The sequence below is a fragment of the Epinephelus lanceolatus genome, chromosome 8, assembly GCF_041903045.1.
Source record: "Epinephelus lanceolatus isolate andai-2023 chromosome 8, ASM4190304v1, whole genome shotgun sequence".
NCBI lineage: Eukaryota > Metazoa > Chordata > Actinopteri > Perciformes > Serranidae > Epinephelus > Epinephelus lanceolatus.
In genome coordinates this window covers 32,583,374-32,605,013 of record NC_135741.1, presented here as the reverse complement: position 1 = coordinate 32,605,013, position 21,640 = coordinate 32,583,374, and the positions used below count along the sequence as shown (strand labels likewise).

The 21,640-nt window shown below is 40.0% G+C and overlaps 1 protein-coding gene across 1 annotated transcript in view; it reads right to left on the bottom strand.

The window, feature by feature from the left end:
- Positions 1–21,640, bottom strand: part of nphp4 (nephronophthisis 4) — a 249,560-nt gene that overhangs the window by 113,468 nt on the left and 114,452 nt on the right. Inside the window, exons 10-12 of the mRNA XM_033629764.2 lie at positions 7,759–7,977; positions 7,064–7,193; positions 737–789 (exon numbers count right to left, since the gene is read on the bottom strand). Of these exons, the coding sequence (XP_033485655.2) occupies positions 737–789; positions 7,064–7,193; positions 7,759–7,977 (402 nt within the window). The remainder of the gene's footprint in view (positions 1–736; positions 790–7,063; positions 7,194–7,758; positions 7,978–21,640) is intronic.

Genomic DNA, 21,640 nt, shown 5'->3' with positions numbered 1-21,640 from the left:
CTTATTATACTGACAAGGGATCAAATGACAATGTGTGATATGATCATGATGAAGCCACAGAAAATCATCAGCAGACTCTGTGGTTCCCCCAGCTCTGCAGAGCATTTTTGCCTCTTTGAGCTTATTGTTTTGGTTTTCTGTCCCACAAACTCTGCTCCCATCAACCTTGTTTTGCTGTTTTTGGTAACAAAGTTTTGATAAACCCACTGTACACTACCTGCCAACCTCAGAACAGACAGACAGACAAAGTCAGTAATGAGCTGGACAAGAAAGACATTTACTTTAGTCAGATCTACCACAACCGAGAAAAGGAGAGGGAATTCTGTATTAAGCGGACAGAGACACAGCTCCAAATGAATGTTAATCTTGTGTGTGCTGGATGTGTAAATAAATTACTGTGTGCCAGCTATAACTTCATAAGATGCTAATATGTCAGATGTTGTATTTTCAGCTTGTTCTACTACTCTAAGTGGCCAAAAAAGCATACAGAAATCCCTTCATGCAGCTTTAAATGACAGATGATTAGCAAAGGTGATCCTGCATGGACACACTGATAGCAGGAGTTTATTTTTTCTTCAAGAGAGAAATGAGTACAAAAGCAGCTACAACGCTTGCGGTGTAGATTTGCTTTCAGTGAAAAAGGGAACACCAGGCGCCCTTTTGTCACAGCTCTAGCTGTTTTAGCACTTAGGGTTTAGTCAGTACTTTAAGTTGTGTAGGTGACAAGATGTCTTACCCCGGGGCCTTGAGGAGATTGTGGAGGGGAAGCTGGTGTAATATATTTCTGAGCTGAAAAACACAAGCAAAACAAAAGAAGATTTAGATGAAAAACAAACTGTATATCCACCTTGTAAAGTGTAAACTAACAAATAAGCATGAACTACATGTAATGTTTATCCCCTTTATGTGTTCTTGTTGTTGTCTACATCTGCACATCACTTGGCAATGTGCAAACAGCTCAGTTCAGTGTTTAACAAGCTCAATTATCAACATGCTTCCCTAAGCTCTGACTACCTGCCAGCACTGTTAATTGTACATTGTGCTTAGACATTTAATGGAATATCAGCTTGTGAGAGGGAATGGAAGTTGACAGCATGATGTCATTTTTGCAGACTGCTTTCTTGTTGATTGGATTTGCACTCAGGTGGCTTCCTGAGGTATGAAGAATATATGGTGACAATGTGTACTGCATAACTTCAGCACAGTAAATAACTCCACTCAGCGCTGGGATACCAAACGTACTTACAATCAGTGATGAATCTATCCAATTTCACACAGATCAGGAGGCAGAGTTGGATTTAGATGTCATACTGAGTTTAAAGTCTAACAATGCTTCCTGAGGTTTTTGGTTGGTCGCCATGGTAATACTGAAATGAAAGGCTTTCCGGCATCTCTTTGTCCTCCTCTCCCACTCTTTCTCGCTCTCTGTGCTGGGCTTGACTGGCCTTTTGGAAATTGCTTCAGTTGCCTGGGGTGTCTTACTGTAGCTCCCATCTGCTCAGACTACATGCACACAGAGTGGACACAGAGCAGAACGGTCTGGCTCTATGTCACAAAATGGGCTCTGGCATTCCCCCCTCCTCAACCCCCAGGCAGCCATTTTGTTTTTAGGGCTTTCCGTTTCCTCCCTGTTTTATGTCTCCGATGGAGAATGTGTTTCACCTCATTAGCTGGACTGACACGCAATTGGCTGTTAATTCATGATCAATGAGAGGCCTTCCTGACAGCTGGGCAAACTAGCAGATGTACAAGAGATGGATACAAGCACCTATATGTGCACAAGACACCGGGGATTGAGGAAGAATGTATTTAAATATGGAAAAACGATGCATCATTAAAATTCACTGATGAGCATCTGTGTCAAAACAGCAAGATTGCCTCCATATTTTACCCCTCCCAGTTTATCATTAAAGCAGCAAGTGTTGTGTGATGGTCATGTAAACAGCCATGGGTGCTGTAGCTAAATTTTACATTAATGAAAATGTATGGACTCCATCCTCATGGCGGTGTCCATCATGACTAACTTAGAGGTTTCACATTTTTACAATGCCATGCACTAACTCTCCTGTCATTTCAGATTCTGTGTTCCAGTCATACACCATCACCTCCCCTGCCCACCTGCACACCTGTTCTCACTTGCCCATCAGCCCAGTTACATATTTATCGCCCCACTTCCATACATTCCCTGCCACATCATCTACTGTCCTTCTGCCTCAGGCTGCATTCATACCAAATCAGGTGTTGCGGTGTTTAGCTGCAGGGTTGTGCAGTGGTGTGGGAGTGTCCCTTAAATGGCCCATTTGTGGGAAAGTGGAGGAAGAGACCACCTGAGAAAATCAATCTCACCATCTCTGCAACTGAGTATCTGTCTTTGGTAAGTTTGTTTATGTTTGCTTAAAAGCTCTGTAGAATTCCTTTGATTATCGTTACTGTAGCATCTTTACTGCCACAAAACACATGCGCACAAACAAACAAAGCAAGTTCTCTCCTTTGTAGGATAGTACACATGAGCTTGGGTTGCATTTCTCTAAAATCTGATTCTGTTTCAACTCTTTCAACCCCTGCGGCCCCACCACCACAGCCTAGACAAACTACCCACATTCAAATGAATGCAAGTTCTGGCCATTTTGTGGCAGCGCCTGATTTAGTGTGAATGCAGCATTAGCGTTCTAGCTATTTTCTCTGCCTGCCTGAGTTGTACCTGTTATGACCCCCAGCCTGCCTTTTGAACGCTCTCCAGCCTGATCTACTTACTGCCTCATTTTCCCTGCCAGCCTGGTTTTGACTTCTATTGTAACATACTGGTGTCAGAGAAATGCTTTTGGGTTCAAACCTGTTTTTCCTGAGCCTTTTCAAGAGGTTATGTGTGGCTTGTTTCTTTCTATCAAATAACTGATTCAAAGGTTGAAAAGTGCTGTGAGCTTTCCACATTAATAGACATACATGCATAAGGTTTGACTATCGAGGCTGTCACAAAATATTTACACAATGAGATTTTTGATTGCTAACTGGGTTAAGTAGAAGATTTAAATTATTGGTTGGAGACCCCTCAGCTGACGGAGGTTCTTCAAGTAGAGCAATCCTATTTATATGTTTGTGGAGGGATGTCGTTTTGGTCCCCAGATTGAGCTGCAGAGAGAGCACTCATCACCTTCACACTGCTCTCCAGTACAGGCAGCTGCAGACCCAGAACCAGGGTGACTCTGAGTGAGACAAAGGCAACAGCCCGGAGGCTTTGCCTGAGTATCTTCTGCCTCTTGATTAGATGTGGTGAATTTACAGCTCAATGAAACACAAAATACAGTCTGTAGCTTTTTATAATAGTGTTGTTGAACATTTCAGATCTGGTGTTAGCGTAGTTAGCATGCATTAGCTCAGGGGGCTAACCTTGACTTGTTTACTATATTAGGTGAACATCTCTTGCCGGATTTGTTTAACATAATTCTGAGTCATGTGTAGTCCTAATATATAGTCATCAGTAATGCGGATATAATGATTACATTTCACTAGAATTGTATTTTATATGACTTCATGTGACAAATAAATTCATAGATTGACTTGGTGGGTAAAGGCAAATAAAAGAACAGCCGGAACAGTCTGATGAGATCAGAAAATCACATCACTTCACTGTAATGCAGCCTATAAAACCAGGATAAGACAACACTTATATTTCTACATTTAAAATCTAAGACAATATCTAATCTATTATCATTATATTGATATAATATTCATGTACTGCCTAGCCCTACTACAGACTGGCTATAAATGTCATATTTGTCTAAATAAGCTGTCTACAATAGAACGCAGCACACATACTGGCATATCCATACGCCCACACACACAAAAACAAAGTCAAGGATGATTAAGGCGCTGAAATCAAAGAATGACAGAGATTCATGATACCATTCTCTTCTGAACACTAGCCCAAATCATTCAGGCTTCTTTGGCGATCCTCTGAGGACACTTGAACACTGATTAAAATGTCATTAATAGACTTTTCCAAAAGCCTTCTCCACACGCCCATGAAGTAGGCCCTGATCAACGCTATTCTTCTCTCCCAAGATAAGTTAACAGCATCATTAGTGGGGAAATCATCGAGTATACGACCGGGGTCCACTCAAGTTCTTTCTGCTGTCATGGGGATTGAGTGGCTGTGTGTAGTGTTTACTACACTTTTAATCAATTCACTGACAGACACACAGCAAATCAGCAGTTTGGGCTTCAGTAAGAGATGCAGACAGTGGCACATCATTTATCTTTGGCTGTGAGCGGGATGTGGAATATTTAATAAGAACTTTGTTTCAGTGGGAGGCCTCTTTAAAGCTTGGGGTTCAGGAGTTATTTTTGGAAGGATATCGTGGAACGGTCATGCCTAATTGGGAGCGATGGAATAAAAATGCTTCTGTTAGAGAAATTCAGTAGCATACGCTGATAACCCCCTTAAAATCTGAAGGGGGAAAAAAAGCAGAGACTTGGTTCAGGTTTATTTTCACATTCTTAATCACTGCACTTATAGAAAGCAAAGAACAGCCAATATGCGTAGTGACACAAGTGGCTGCTACAAAAATGTATTTGAAATGCACACTAAAGCTGTTCTGCTACAGTGATCTCACTTAAATGGATAAACAGTATGCCATTGTCACTGGGAGTCTTGTAATTGAGTCCAACGAGGTACATTTCTTTAGAAACTTTGTGATTTACCGGCACAACGATAAACAAAGTTTAAGGAAGCACAGAGAATGCAGAGAATCAAAGTTGGTTATAAAGGTTAGAAAAATTGTGGGGAGTCAGACTTTAGAATACAATCAATACATCAAAACATTATAATTATGTACACTTACACTCAGGGGAAGTGGGGTTTGTCGCACAAAGCAGGATTATGACTTCAGCCGGATGAGTAACACACAAAACCCTCTCAAATCTGGATTTCCAAGGTTTCTTTTCATTCCAGATACTAAAACAAGATTCTGCCAAGACCTCTGTAAGCCTGAGGGAACAGTGGCCTTTCTTTGTGGGATTACAGCAACAGTAACCACTGGTTTCTACTGTGTCAAAAGATGGATAATCATACAAAATGTTAAATGGCCCAAAACCCACTGCAGTTCATCACTGGATTACAGGGTGGTTTATGGGGGTGGGGGGAATCGATTCAGTCTAGTCTTGATGATAATATTGTATTGATACACAGATGCTAGGTATCAATCTTTTTATTACATATATTTTTTATGTTGCAAATACAAATTAAACTTTTGGCAGCCTACTGGAATAATACGATCAATTATCTTTTCAGTCTACCAGATACATTTTGCTACAATAAAAATTACTGAAGTGAGATGAACAGACTGAAAACTTTATCTTTTAATATAACAGATGTTGACAAAGTTTTCTTTTGGGGACATAATTTGCAGTTGAAAAATTGTAATAGATTGCAATATCTGTTATTGCAGTATTCAGCATATGTGGGAGATCTGGTGATTGCCACTCCTCGTGGTTTAATGAATAACCGTGAAAATCTAAATACAGGTTGTAAATGAGCAAGAATTCCCAAGGCTAAGAATTCAACCCTATGTTTAAACTGTAAAAATATTTGCTGCCACTTTTTTATTTCATTACATAATCTGAGAGGAAATATCATGCTTTACATGCTTAATTATTTGCTTTTCACCAAGAGGCAGAAACAGAATGAGCAAAATAAGGACTTAAAATATATTAGTTACGTGTGATATTCTGTCAAGTTTATGCTCATGTTTGCGTCCACTTCCTGTTTTATATTCAAATGTGTTCTCGTTGTGTTTAGTGTTTCTTTTACTTCCTGAGTTTTCCCGCCTTTGTCAATCACCTCATGTGTTTCACCTGTGTCTTGTTCCACTCACCTGTGTTAGTAATGAACTCTTATGTATTTAAAGCCCAGTGTTTCCCCCATTCAGTTACCAGAGTGTCATTGTTGCCCCAGTGTGTTCATTTCCTCATGTTTGATTCCTTGGTTTGTAAAACACTAAATAAATCTGGGGATCACATAAGTGAGTAATCTGAAGGGGTCATGAATGTGTATGCTGCATTAGCAGTCCTGTTGTGGCATTTCACTTAAAACCACAAAAGTAAACTTCACAGTGGCGTAAGAGAAAAAAGCTAGGGGATCATCTAAGTAAAGGGATTCATCCTCTGGGATACATGAATATCTGTTCAACATTTTGTGCCAACTTGCCCAGTAGATGCAGATATTACATAGAATAAATTAAAACTCTGACCTGCTGGCGGCAAAGCTGGAGGATAACCAAAGTAATTGGGATTAATCCTCTGGACATCATGAATGTTTATACAAAATTTCCTGGCAAACCACCCAGTGGCTGTTGAGATATTTCAGTCTGAACCAAAGTAGTGGACCAACTGACACGCCAACACTGCCATTTCTAGAGCCAAAGACTTGAATAGGATACTGAATAATTTTGGTACTAATACGAGCTATCACTGACTAAAAATGAAAATAACTAGAACATCTATTCGTATTCACCTTTAAAGACACAATTTAGTGAGTATCTAAAGAGTGAAAGTACTATGTTTAGGCCAAAGTTCCTCTCTCAGGGCAGACATGAGCATGAAGACGCAAAGTCAGTCCTGTTCAAGATCAAGAGGCCCTAATGGACTGCCAAAGTCTTCTCCAAGCACTTTGAGTTTATCCTTTTATTCCCCTCAGACCCCAATCATGAAGCGTTCTAATCATGCAGAGAGCAGGTGGTGCAATTGAGATAACACTGCAGAGGTGGGGGCTGCATCATATGCAGAGGACAGGCTGTGTTTGGTGCTTGCTGCTTAGAACTTTGGCTGATTACACCTGGGTGTTGCCGCACACTTGAGGTGCGCCCAGAAAACAATTTGCAGAAACAGACCACACACTTTCCGTTCCAATGAAGAAGAAAGGGAAACAAAACTGTGGGTCCTTTTTAAGCAGTAAAAAGCCTCTTACATCCTTCTTGGAGGAAAACTCTTACATTAGCGTGCTCCTATTCCTTTCCAAGTAATTAATTTATGTACTTAAAAAGCTATTATGGATTACATGATTTACCCTGTGAAGGTGATGAAGGTGATTTTCTCTGACGTGACACATCCTCCCGCTTTGTCTTCAGAGATGCCTTTGGGCTCGATGCCTTCCTTTCCAGACTGGACGACAGCCGAAACGTTATGGTATCCTTCGCCTGAGTGAGAGGAGAAAGTTTCACACATTTCAGTAACACAAAAAAAAAGCTGTTGGAGAATTAACAGTTCACATTGTGCAATGAAGGACACAACTGGAATGAATGGGATAGCAGACAGAAGAGGGAGATATGTGTCGGTGACGTGTAGTTATTTTCAACTATCTGAGCTGTGTGAAAATTCACAGCTAAAGTGTGAAAAGTTAAGTCATCACAAGATGACGACTTTTGCACCCTTTGAAATGCTTGATACCGTCACTAAAAAGATCTGACTTGCAGACAATTATTTTCCTACAAGTGTGCTGTAAACTGTGATGATGATTTACGGTGCAGAACTTTAAAGGATGATGTAATCTGACCTTGTGCTGTATAAGGGCGTACCAATGGAGACAGCTTATCTTAATGCACCACATAATGCCCAAAAAACAATTTAGGTAATGTGAAAGTTTTTGTCTTATGGGAAACATCTGTGTGAGTGATGAAAATAGCACCTTGTCTTAACACCTTTCAATGCATTCTTTACATTTTGTTCCTTCGACAAAGACATGTCTCGGTGCTATTGTGCTACCTGAGCTGTGCCTGGAGCTGTGAGTGGCGCAGGGCTCTGAGTTTTGGCAGACATCTCTGTGCTGTAGACCATGACTCCGTGAGGGTTTGGCTTTGCACCTCCTTGCAAAACAAGCTGTATCTCTTCCCCCTTCCAGTCAGCTGGCTCCTGGAAGGGGCACCAAATCCCCCAACGAAGGCACTGCAAGAAGGCCGCTCGGGATGTGGAGGTGGCAGACAGCTGCGTGATGGAAAGAAGACACAAGATCACAGGGCGTTCAGACCCTGACGTGATTATTACTGATTTCATATACGGAAACAACCTTGATTAACCTTTCTATAACTCCACAGAGAAATAATAATATTTAAAGTAGCACACAAGTCTTAGTAGTACTTGATTTTTGCTTTCAAATATGCCCTACAATTCTGTTCCAGTAAACCCACGGTCAAATACTTACATTTTTCATTAGGTTGAATGCGCAAGCATGGATTTAGGAGACTATTTGACTGAATGTGTTTAGTTTTTTTTAATCTAAAAGAAATGTACAACTAGTAATGCAGCAAATCAATGACATACTGCCACTCTAAACATGTGCAAATAAAAATACAGAAAAAAAACACTTTTGTCACCATGGTCACAATATAGAGCCTGGAGTGTGTCAATAATGATCACAGTGTTTAACTAGACACCATCTTGCAGTGGGATCACTTCAGCAATACAGTGGTTCACAACTTAAAATGAATGTCGACGAGAGTCATAAATTGGGAGACCAATAGTTCTTTCCCTACTTTCAACCCCCCCTTTTTCTTGCGCCTTTGCTCATCCATCAAACTATCAACACATCTGTGAAGTTTCATGGCTGCATCTCACGCAGTTGTAATATTATCATGTTGGCAAAATCTGTCCACAGAGAGACCCAAACAACTGCCAAAGTACTCAATCCTACAACAATAGGTGCCACCAGGGCCATGTTTGACACTAACACACAAACTCACAGACTCACAAAGTAAAAGCAATACCAGTCGTATGCTGGTAAACATAGGCACTTAACACATTATTCAATTTAATCTAGAGGAACATCAGAAACTGATTATGCATCAATAAACTCAAAATAAAATATCTATTAAATCTCATTGAGTATTTCAGTTCATGATTTTATTTCCTCTATCACAAAATTAATCATAAAAAGCTTTCAAACTTGACTTTATAGTTCTACTTTTGTTATTCTGCTGTCCTATCATATTCAATTTCACATTTGACCGCTCACTGAATTCCCCCTACAAACAGTGATTGTTAAATCATAGCAACTGTAACTAGGCGCCGCAGGTCTGTCGGGCTTTGGATTCCTCCATATGCTGAAGTAAAGTGCATGGGGCTGTAGTGAGGAGATACTCAGTCTTTTTTAATTGCACAGATTTGTTTGCTATTTCTGAATAGCAGACCATTGCTATGGATGCAGTTTTGATCATAGGCTCTAGTGGAAGCAAAGAAATCATTCTTAAATCAACAAATTATTGAAATCATTGAAAAAGATCAGGTTTACAACAATATTTGGTTTATTTCACCATAATGACCAGCTAGGTGTACATCATTCCTTACTTATTGCTTTTCCAAAATCAAAAAAACAAGACCAAGGAATGATTTAAAAAGTGACATAAGCCACTCCTGTTAGTATGCCTGTTTAATTAGTTACCTGCGGTAACTAATTAAACAGGCATACTAACAGGAGTGGCGGAAGTTTATCGAGGCGGAAGTTTAGAGTGATCTAGGTGTCTCTGTTCTTTCCAAAGACGCATCTATATATGACTGTGTACACACACCTTATTATGCAGTCTCCATATCATGATGGCTTTAATTAAAAATTAGCTGTCATTCTTGCATGCTGTGTGCCATATAAAAATGCACGTCCAACCTACAGAGCAGCAGCAAGAACTCAGATTGTACAACTGACTTGTGTTGGCAGGAGTCGTGTGTCGGCAGTGGCACACTCCAGGTTTCATACCAGAAACCCTAAAAATGTTAATTTGAGAATTTTGTGTGAAACATAATGAACATATGGAACGACAATGGGAGAGCTGCTGCAGGGTGGATTTGAGAAGTTTCTATCCTTCCAAGTATTTGTTATACAACAGAAACACTAGATTTACTTTTCCTTTAAGCAGTTACTTTTTCCATACCATCCCATTCATACTGAAACACGGGTGGAGCCATGCAGCATCAGGGAGTCTGATGACAGTTGTTCACAGCATGGAACAGCAGCAGTTTGCAACCCGATGAAAAACTTCCATTAGATTAGTAGTTACTGCATTTCCGGGGTTTAGTCAGACATTGTTACAATTAAAGTTAAAGTGCAAAGAAACTATATATAACTGGTGTGAAAACTTAATTTTGAAAGCAATATGAAAACAGGTCACATTTTCTACAAAGCTTTGATACTTATGTACTGCAGTGAGTGCTTTTTACCACCGCCTATAATTCTATATAGTGGTCAATGCATTAGGGGCACTCAAAGAGTCAAACATACAGTTTAGGAGCAGTTTGTAGTGTCTAAACATGATTTACAATCAGTCCCACTGCACCTCTTCTCCAGCCATCCCAGGAAAAGTAAAAAAAGCATTTTGTTTTAAATGATCCACAGGGGATTTGGAGGTTTTGCTGAATCGATTAATAAGCTGGTCAGCCTCAGACAATTGTAATCAATCATAGACGGGAAGGTATGGAATACACAACGAGCTGGCAAGTCCACATCGTTCCGAGACAAAGTAGAGCATATAGTGGTTCAGTCAATGCGTACATTTCCCCTGAGCACATTTTTTACATGTAACACCATAATCCAATACTATAGGCCATCATTCATTTACGTACTGCCTTTATTCTAAATGTCATGCAGTGCCTGTTGTGGTGGTAGTATGGAAAACAGGAACTGCCTGCTTTAGTCTTGAAGGAGATTCTGTTAACCGAGATGTTCTTTCAGTGCAATTAAAGCATGATGTCAGTAATTCAACTACTTACATAATAATTCTTTTTTCATTGTCACCTTTATTTGATAGATGAAAGTGTAAAGGCACGAAAATATTTCTAAAGGGCTCTTGAAAGGGTTTATGACAACTGAAAATATGATGAAATTCTTACTGAATTCTTCAAATTCTTAGTCTGACTCACATTTAAATATGGCAAGATATAGCCTTGAGATGCAGTACTTTATGGTCTGTCCAGGTATGCGATAACTGCAGTGGCAATACTAACAGCCAAGAGGAGTAGAGCCTCTTTCCCCCAAATTCACACCAGACTTGAAACTTCAAGCTCTGTAACCGTCATTGTCCTCAGAACCAACTGTCCCTTTCAGCAGCAGTCTGAGCAGCTGAAAGGACAGTGGATAGAAAATGCAGTCTCCACTTGGCTAAATAATATAAAAAATGAAATGGACAAAAACATATTTCCACAAGGAATATGCAAGATGAAAAAGTTGTTTTTCTTTATTGATTCATTCATTCTATTTCTCCCTGTCACCACAGCTCTATATGCCCAAAGAAAGTGGACTGTTCGTAGTGACATACAGTAGTTCACTGGCTTTGAAAAACTGGAGTTATGTGTGATATCACATGCAACATTCATAGCTAATTTGGTGAGGACCAAGAGACTGAATAAACATTGCACACAGACATCATCAGCTGCCTGTGAAGATCAAAACTAATCACAGAGGTTAAAGTCTTTAACTAGGAGCCAGTGGACAGCAGGAGGTCATCCACAGCCATCGCTGAAGACGATCTTTGAACAAATGGGTAATAGTCTCCCCTCCATGTATGACCGCCTATTATAAAATAACCAGTGTTCCTTTTTAGGTCATGTGACAACTGAGCTATCTTCATTAAACTCACTAAACTCCATTTACGCAGGTCAACAGTTGAAACCTCCAGTTATGATTTTCTTTTTAAGTAGTTCACATCTTCACAACATACAGATGGTAGATTTATGGCTTTGAGCAGCTGTCAACAGAGATAACATTTCTCTTGGCACACAAAACAATAAAGGAGATCCAGAGCATTAAAAAGAGAGATGATGTGGACTGATTCATGTGAAGCACAGTGTTAGTTCAGGCACAGCCCTGAAGTCACGCTTATATTGTATTGATTGGCATCAGCTGTTTGCAGTGTGCCCCTGGGCTCATTCACTATGAATCCAGTAACATCCAATCACACTGATGCAGATCCATACAGCACAGAACAATATAACCTTACACATACTACTGTACCTCTGATGATCAGAGTATGTAGTATTACAGGGTTGTTGTTATAAAAGATTTGTTATCTGTGGCTTTTAGCCTCATAGATATGGGTTAGACAGGACCTGCCACACCTACTTTTAGGTTCAGGCTGTTTGTATATTCAACGTTGTGAAGCAATTGCAGTTTTGTTCACTTCCACTGTCACTGTTATGTTTAAGCACAACAACTACATAATTAGGTTTAGAAAAAAATATCAGGTTAGGTCACTTGAAACAACAGTCTCTCGTGACAATGAGTCAGCACTGACTTTTGGTTTCACACGAGACACAAACCCTGCTCTCCTGGGCAGAAGTCCTGTGTTTGGTTGACCCATAAACCACCTCATTACTCCCATCTGACACAGACTTTCTTGCTCTTTATACTACATTACCCGACTTCCTCTTTTGCTCCCACCATAATTATTTCAGCCACAAGAGGTCTCGGTTTAACAATAAACATTAACAGCCATTTCACATGATAATGACCTTCTGAACCTAATAGCAAGTGTGGCAGGCCCCTTCTTAACCATATGTGTGATACTTATAACTACTGATAATGACCATTTAATGGCCTGCTAACTGGCTGGCAGAATATTACTCGCTGCTATGATTCATAGAGAGCCCCCTCAAACAGCAGAGCATTTTCTGCCAAATCCGAATAACTATTTGCTAAAAATGGCCAATTCTTTTTGGTTAAAAAACAACATAAATATGGTGTTCTAGATTGGCCATTAGCAGTGGGGGAAAGGGTCTAGGAACCAAGTTGCCTGACATCAGACAGTAATGTTAACTCGTTACACTCAGTTTCTATCCCCAGTCTGACATATCCACTCTTACCGATTTTAGTGGAGGAGGGGGATTCGATTTCAAACCAACTACTAGAAACCAAAGTATAATTTTAAGTCCACACCAATGTGTAGCTATGCAAACATAGTGGTTTTGCCTGGGTTTTAAGAGTGGTGCGAAGTAAAGCAAATTAAAAACAAACTACAACGTTGGGTGATATTGAGCAGATCTGTCGATTTAGAACAGCGTCATTAACAACGTCCGTCTTGTCTATAGTAGTCGGTATTATTGTTATTACTCCTCACTGGTTCCCTCGCACTGCTTGACAATACTTTCCTACAACAGTAATCAGCCTGCCCGTGGCACTGATATGCTAATCATTTTTTCTCTTGTGGCATTCGTTAGTTTTTGTTTTTTCAACCAAGAAAAAACTGTTTCATGTCATTATGCAAGACAAATCTATCAACATGGTGGAGTGGGCGGATACAAAGGTCTGGACCCAGGTAAGGAGCCAAGTGGACTGCACCACAGTGCATTTCTTCCTTAATGGACAAAAGACGTGCAAGGTGTGCCGGCCTGGTCAGCTGGAGCTATTTTGTGAAACCCAACCACTTTTGATGAAAAAAAAAGTCCAACAAGTCCTTCACACTAAATGACACAACAGGTTTGATGTTACTGTCTTTTAAAATGATCTAAAAATCAGCCTTTATTTGATTGTTAAAGTTTGGATAAATAAAGTCATTAACTAAGGTTGGGGAATGATAATGTTGTGAAACCAACATTGACTGTTGGTACAAAAACCTGAAATAAACATCAGTCTCCGGTCAACAGTCATTATTCACACAGCCACAAGAGGTCCTTTTCAGGTAAACAAAAACAGACATAATTTCAGGCTTTTGAACAAACAACCAATGCTGTCTTTGTTTTTCTGGTGAGGGCAGTTTCAAAATGTCACATTATTATGCAAAGTAACCTCGCTGTCCGGTTAGCTTGCTAACAAAGCCCAAAGTCAAGTGTTCAGATAGGTTAATGGAGCTGACATTTTGCACACTACAACTAATAGTGCACTTCAGTGGGAACTAAGAGCGCTAAAGGTGTAAAGGTTGGTGACAGGTGAGCCTCCTGTTTTAAAGCAGACAAATCAGAATATTTGCTTCATTTCTAATACAAATGGACAGATAATACTAACAATGTCTTCAGTTTCCAGTAAGGTGTTGGTCTCGTCTTTTCGATTTGTGCCACAGCTATAATGACTATATGCATACAGAGCAGTAAGTCTTACACAGAGTATTATTGTTGCCCAAGCAACCTAGAGCAATCATTATATATCTGTTATGTACATCTAAGCAGACCTCTTCAAAGCTTCATACATTTCAAGCAGCCCTAGATGCAGATCAATTCTCCATTCCTCTCGAGAGAAAGTTGGTTTCAGACTATAATTTTACCCCCAAGTAGCACAGACATTAACAGCTATTTATTTGAATTGTAACTCCAGAAATTTATGGCAGCCATAAAACAGATAGCAGCATATTCCCCCTTGAGGCACTGCCTGTTTTTCCATCTCATGGGGTTGAATTAATAAGATGCTTTATATGAAACATTCAATCAAACAAGTCTATTTTCAAAGTGATGATTTTGTAAAAATGATCCAACTAGAGAAAGATCATTTTATGGCACAGAGAGTGGCCAGTAAAGATTGTGAGACAATTTATCTAATGTGTCTCTTTTTTTCTTCTGAGCACTCTCTGTCTTCAACATGTCTGTGCTCTCATAGAACATGAGGAAAAGAGCAAAATGATTGTCTGGCACATGACCCAACACTCACTTCTTGTATTATTCAATGAATATATTCAGTTGCAGGGAGGAATCGGGAACAGAAATGCCAGCTGAGCTCTGAGAGAATGAGAGAGACAAAGGAGCAATCAAGGGCCTCTTCTACAGGGACGCCTACAGCCTAGGAAAGAGCTTTTATCTGTCCGACACTCAATGCTTATCACACACTTTCAGTCTTCCAATCATAGGAAACTGAGAATGACTCTATGTTCAAAATTGCACTGAGTAACTGCGAGTGAGGATAAAAAGGAAAAGACACAACTGCGAGCCAAACACTCATCGAAACTTGCAAGCATGTTTCACCATAGCTACACATCTTGCTGTGTGAAGTGAACATCCATCCATCCATCAAACAACTAATAACTTATTAATGGTCAAAATGGAGGATCTTTCAAGAAAAAAAAAATCTGTGATCACAATGGCACTTAAACATGCACAGCACAGAATAAGAATTCCCTTTCAGACGCAAAGCTGTTAACGACATGAATCACTCGTGATTTCAGCGCAGTGGTTTTAAAGTGCTTCTGAACAGAGTGATCTACATATGAACTGCATAAAGCGCTGACAGCTCGGGCTGGCAAACAATGGGACTGAAGGAATCTCAAAGAGAATCCTTATTTGTGGTTTGAGTAAACAAACAGGGATAATAGTTTCATTCAAAGCCTGGCAGAATATTCACATTATGCATGTAATCCTTGTACACAAACAGTCCTCAACGTTTGGAAGCATACATGAGCTTAAGAACAACAATACGCAGTTTCTTGATTATATGACAGCGGAGATCAGTGTCACATCTTCATACGAGTGTAGGTGGTTTAATGGAATCGTGGTACAGATGCAGTGCTGTAGGAGGTAGTTAGCTGATGTATGCATGTGTTAAGGCCTCCAGTGAGAAGAAAGTTGCCTGGAGGGTCAGGCACATCGACTTGTTCTGAGCACCACAGTAACTCAGTGAGTCTTAATCAATTGCAAAGCCTGCTGGTGACAGCAAAGAGACATCAAATCAATGACATTATATTCCAGTGGAAATAAAGTATGACTTTTTGCACTTGCGCTGTTTTGGGCAGGAAACATTTGAATTAATCAGGGAATTTGCCATTTGAATTAAAAGTTGCTTTTAGAACTGCTTGCTGTGGCACTGGTCATTATGTCGGACAAGGCAGAATGATCAATAGCCAATTTCCCCAACGTGTGATTACGCTGTTGATTTGAGTGTTAAAGGCTATATTTAAAATAAGAGTCATTAACTTTCACTCGGAGAGCAACCAAGCACTTGTTTCAATAGTGCACTTCGGAGAAAAAATAGAAACGGTAGCCTGAGGCAAAAACAAGGAAGCAGCAAACTTTTTCATAAAGTTGTACAGAAAACAATAACAGGCGATGTCACTGCACACATAATTGCTCCAACTGGCAAAGCGTTTTCTAAGGGAAGAATCCATCAACCTTGTTTAGAAGTGTAAAATATATAATGATGCAGCATCTCAAGAAAAATAGAAAAAAAGTGCCTCTGTTTCAAACATACTACGGGGTGGAAGCAAAGATCTCATGTCTGTAACCTGGAGCAAGAAAAGTAATCATCAAACTTTTTTGGGGGGGGGACACACCGTGGAGAGGGAGAGAAAAAAAGAGGAAATTATCAAAAGGTGACAGACGGCGAGTTTTGCACATCAAAGACAGCTGAAACCCCATTTCCCAGCAGACAAGAAGAACTGGAAGCAGAGACACAACCAGTCCAATTCAGCACCACTTACTAACTGAAAGGGGTATGAAAGGTCGCTTCTTGTACATAAAACTAAAAACACCACTGATTTTACAAACAGCTTCCATTTCAGAGCTGCTATTGCTGTTATATTCAAGTATATATAGTAATATTTATATATAAAATATATAAAAAAGGCCAAGTTGGTGATAAGCTGAGATAAAGCAATTTGCAGGAACATCGTTTTAGAAGAGCTCAAAGAAAATGGCAGGACGTTCAACGACTCCAGGCTCTCTGGAGTACAGCAGGAATTAATCCTAAATTAGGGGGATGTGAGCATTGATGGGAGACGGAGTCTGACAGTTATTACTATTACCTCAGTCTGTTGGGCTGTTCAAGTCATTATTTCAGCCAAGACCCTGTGACAGGCACCGGCCCACAGCTCCCGCTACTTATTCTCCACAATGAGATGCCCTGGAGGAACTGAGGGAACATGCACCGAGATCATTAACTTAAGAGCGCTAAACCACTCACATTTTCATCCATCTGCACAAGAAGTCCAAATGAACCCAGCTCTATTCAGCTCACCAAAGCCAAATATGGCTCGGGAAGAATTGCAGTCAGTCTCAGATCTTGTCTTTATTGATGGCAAAACTTCAAGGAGATGCTCATGAAAGGCATGTTCACTGCTCAGGCCAATTTACTGTGAATGTAAAAACATTTTTTTTTTTCTAAATCTGCAGTTGGATGCTCATCTTCTAAAAAATCTGTGGTCATGCATAACTATCATTAAACTGCATATGTAATTAACAAATTATTTATGTTGTGATTCAGGATTTAAGACTTACTTGACCTTATTCTGGAACATTTTTAAAACATCAAAATGGAATATACTGCAGTAGAATGTTTCAAGCAATTTTTATGTGCATTTAAAAGAAATAACAGTATAGACAGAGACCAAATACTTGCTCAGGATAAACGTTTTTAGCGGTTTTATGGATGTTAATGTCACTTGGTTGGTCTGCCACCTTGATCCGGATTGTAACATCTCAAGAAATAAGAGACAGATTACCATGTAATTTTGTGCAAAGTAGGGCTGCGTGATCTGGAGAAAGTAAAATTTCACATTATTTTTGACCAAATACCTTGGTATTGATATTGCGACAATTACTTGTTCCCATGGACTGTGGGTATCCTCTGATCTGATCGCCAGTTACATGATTGGCCACCACAGTGTGAGGTCAGGTTGCGTTTCTCAAAACGTTTGCCCCACCACCACTGTGGTGGTGATGCACTACCCATATTCAAATCAATGGGAGGACTGGCGTTTTTTGCCGCAATGTCAACTTGGTGTGAATGCAGCATCAGCGTTCCAGCTATTTTTTTCCACACGCCTAAGTTTTACCTGTTATGACCCTCAGTCTGCCTTTTGAACTCTTGCTCTCTTGCCTGATCCCCTATAAGCTGGCCTCGTCTCCCCTTCCTGCCTGGTTTTGACTTTTGCCTGTTTTTGACCTCAGGTAAACTTTATATTTTATTGTCTGATCTCAGAGACGTGATGTGGGGTTTCAACCTGTTTAGCCTGAACTTTACAAGAGGTGACAAGTGGCTTGATTCTTTCTATCAAATGACTGATCCAAAGGTTGTGAAGCACAGTGAGCTTTCCAACTGATAAATATACATGCATCAATGACATGAATTGTGTATTTCAGACTAGGGTTGTAAAGGAGCCATCCACGGTGTAAAATGTGTGTAAGTTTCTTATTTGTCCTGTAGGGGGTCACTGTATTGTCATGGATGTCTGCCAACATAGATAGGAACCATTCATTGACAGACAGGTGTTGCTAGATGGGGGAGCACATAAAGTTTTTGACCACAACACCAGGCCACTTTAAGTGAGGTGTATGGTGCTCTGTGTATTGGTGAAAATGTGTGTATTTGAATGGTTTATGGACACAGATTCATGAATTATGCAAGTTTCATTCAAGACTACAATGGTGATAAATAAATTATGCATCAAAGAAGAAGAACAAGTGGACGCTTTGTTTTCACCTTAGAGCAGCGGTCGGTAAGGTCAGGCGAGCACGTCAATTACTAAGTAGCCTGTCTCTGCAACACCTCAGTGGCTTTACATTTAGGCTTAGCCGCTATAGGTTGGGCGATGAGGAGGAAATCAAATATCACAATATTTTTTACCAAATACCTCGATATTGATATGCAACGATATCGTAGGGTTGACTATCGGTACTTTCACAAAATATTTACACAATGAGATTTTTGATAAATAATCATCAAGTAAATAATAGAGGAGCTATTAACAGTCTGGTAAATTCAGAAAATGACATCACTTTACTGTAATGCAGCCTTTAAAACCAGGAAAAGACAACACTTACGATATTTTGATATCCAAAATATACAGGGTTTCATGTCATGATATCGATATAATATCAATACGTTGTCCAGCCCTACTACAAAGGTTCATAGATCCCAGGTGATCCCCTGATGTTTCCTCTAGCGCCACCAGCAGGTTAACATTTCAAGTATGGTGTAAAATGTCATCAAATGTGATACAGACATCTGTTCCGCACAGGATGAATTGAAATAACTTTTGTGATCCCTTAATTTTTCCATCACCACCAACCTCATCATCAGATCCAAATTTCAATCTGTCCAATACTTTGGTTTATGGCCAAATACCTACAAAATGACATTCCAATCAGGCTCAGCTGTACTTCCTGTTAAGTGTTAGCATGCTAACACACTAAACTGAGATCTTGAGTATGGCATGCACTACCTGCTGAACATGTAATCATTATAACCACTACCATCTTTACATTTACTTCACCAGCAATCTCTAAGGATCAAAAATTGATCCTCAACATTTATCAACCTTATAATCTGCTTTAATTATAATGAGCATCATCCGGACCACTGTAGTCTTGTTTGCTTTTTACATTGTAGAGAAAGGTGCCACAAACTAAAAAATAGATTCACCTTCAGACATACATATCATTAAAGCCTGTCTCAATCATCAGCATCAGTAGCTTCCTCATTTAAAATAACAGGGGTGCATTTAACTGAGAGCAGTAATATAAAGTAGCTGAGATGATTATCAATCTCTCATCAGAGTAGCAGATCATGCGTACACCCTCAGATGAAAATTTAAATCACCTGAAGATAATGACAATGCGAAAGATGACAAATGACTGCCAAATCACTTGATGAAAGTAAATGATATTAGGCGTACATGCAAGATTAGGTGCACATTGTACAGAGACGACTTCCTTTTCCATAAAAATCTGTCAACGTAATATCTTATCCATACGGTCTCAAATTAATCTTGTGATGATATTTTCATCTTTGTTGCATGAGTACATTTTTACAAAACATCACAGCCTATCAGACTCGAAGTCTGCAGTATATCACTGGTCTGCTCATGCAATCTGACTTGACATTTTGCAAGCAGGTCTGGCTCAACCAGTTTAACATGGGAAGTAATAAACATAATGAAATAATGAATGCATAAATGTGATATTAAAGACACTTGATATATGTAATACACTACTTGTTCAGGTACATTGCCTTCAGATTTGTAATGAAACCTGTTAAATCACACAGTTTCTCTAGGATAAAGTGGATGCCAGAGGGCAGAAAGGACTGCTGCGTTACCGAAAGGCAAATGACAGAACTCTAATGACTTTGGGCACAGGCAGGAGAGCAAATACACAAATGTTTTAGTCAAGTGCCTTTATTGAGCCTCCAACAGAACAGCATGAGGAAAACATTGCTTTCTATGCTTTGCTACGTGGAACATGGCAAATGATGGCTAAAACAGAATTTTCCACAGCTGCTCGGGCCTCAAATGGCCCCAAAATGCCACTGACCACTTTATACAACTGCGGCTTTAAAACGAAAACCATTTAGGTCTGGGCTGAAACTCCTCTAAATTTGAAGCAGAGCCTCAGTCTGAGGTGGACATCGACATGGCAACCATTAGATGTGCAAACATCATCGCGCTGCCTCTCTGGCTGCCAGGGCGATGCATTCGTCTGGAGAAGGATAGCACTGCTGGCAGGCACTGACAGGGTAAGACTCACTCTGGGCCTATCGCAGGGGGAGATTGATGCACTTCTCAGTGGGGGGAGAGCTGACATTCATTTTAATTAGGCGGGCGAAATATTGTCTCTGCGGCATGTAGCCTCCCTTGCCTGATCCTCAACTTCTCTTCTCATTGTGAAAAAGGAAAAAGGGGCCTCGAGGGAGGAATGACCTCCCGAACAGACCGCAAATCTGCTAAATATATCACTTCCCAATCCTGATGACATTACTGTGCTTAAGATGTTTGATTAACATTTAATTAACATTTGTATGACATTTCAGATCAGAGGCAAACAAATATATGACTGGTTTCTTTGAGGATGAGGTCTAGTCCAGCGGGAGGACTGGTTGCTCACATGTCATGTAATGTCAGTAGTCAAGGAAACTAAGACCAAGGGAAGGGTTCAGAAGGTCAGGGGACAGTGTCATTGTAAAGAGGGCATTTTAATGAGCATGTGATTTAGAAAAGCCTCACAAGCTGCTTTTCATTCAACAAACATCATTAAAGCCTGCAGGGGTGCACAATAACCGTGCAAATGCACACAAAAAACTGCACACCGGAACACACAAACAGCCACTTAAGGGAAGTCACAGGAAAAACACACAACAATCTATACAGCGTGTACCTGTCGGTGAGCCAATTAAAATCCAAACAAGAGTCTCTGTGGCACAGAGGAGAAGCTGTACACCAACACCTTTAATAAACCCAGCCGCTAGCCATGTCACTGTTCTCTGCTCCACATACTGCTTATTCTCATTCCCTGGCAGTAACATCTCACACACAGCAAGGAATAAATACATCAATAGGAGATTGATATTTGTTGTATATCTTAAGTAATGGAAAGATTGTCATACATCAAACATAACTCAGGCTTGTGTAAGACTTTTAACCGCAATCCCTAAGCCATCGGTCAAAAGTCAATGATATGGAAATACATTCAGTATTTATAGGAGAACTGTCAATATACAACTGAGCAGCAGACACTAGTGCTAAAAAGGGAAGCAAATGCACAAGCGCCAAAAACTGCAGTTCTTCTGATGGCCACTTGAGGCTGGCTCCAGAAGCAAGTCAGTCCCTACAGACCTCCATGATAAAATGCCCAACTTTACAGCAGAAATAAACATGTTTACAGCCTGATACTGAAAACAGTTCTAGTCTCAATAGCTAATTTCAACATTCATGAAAACTGTGTGGGGGTTGTAAATGGGTGACATTTTGTATTA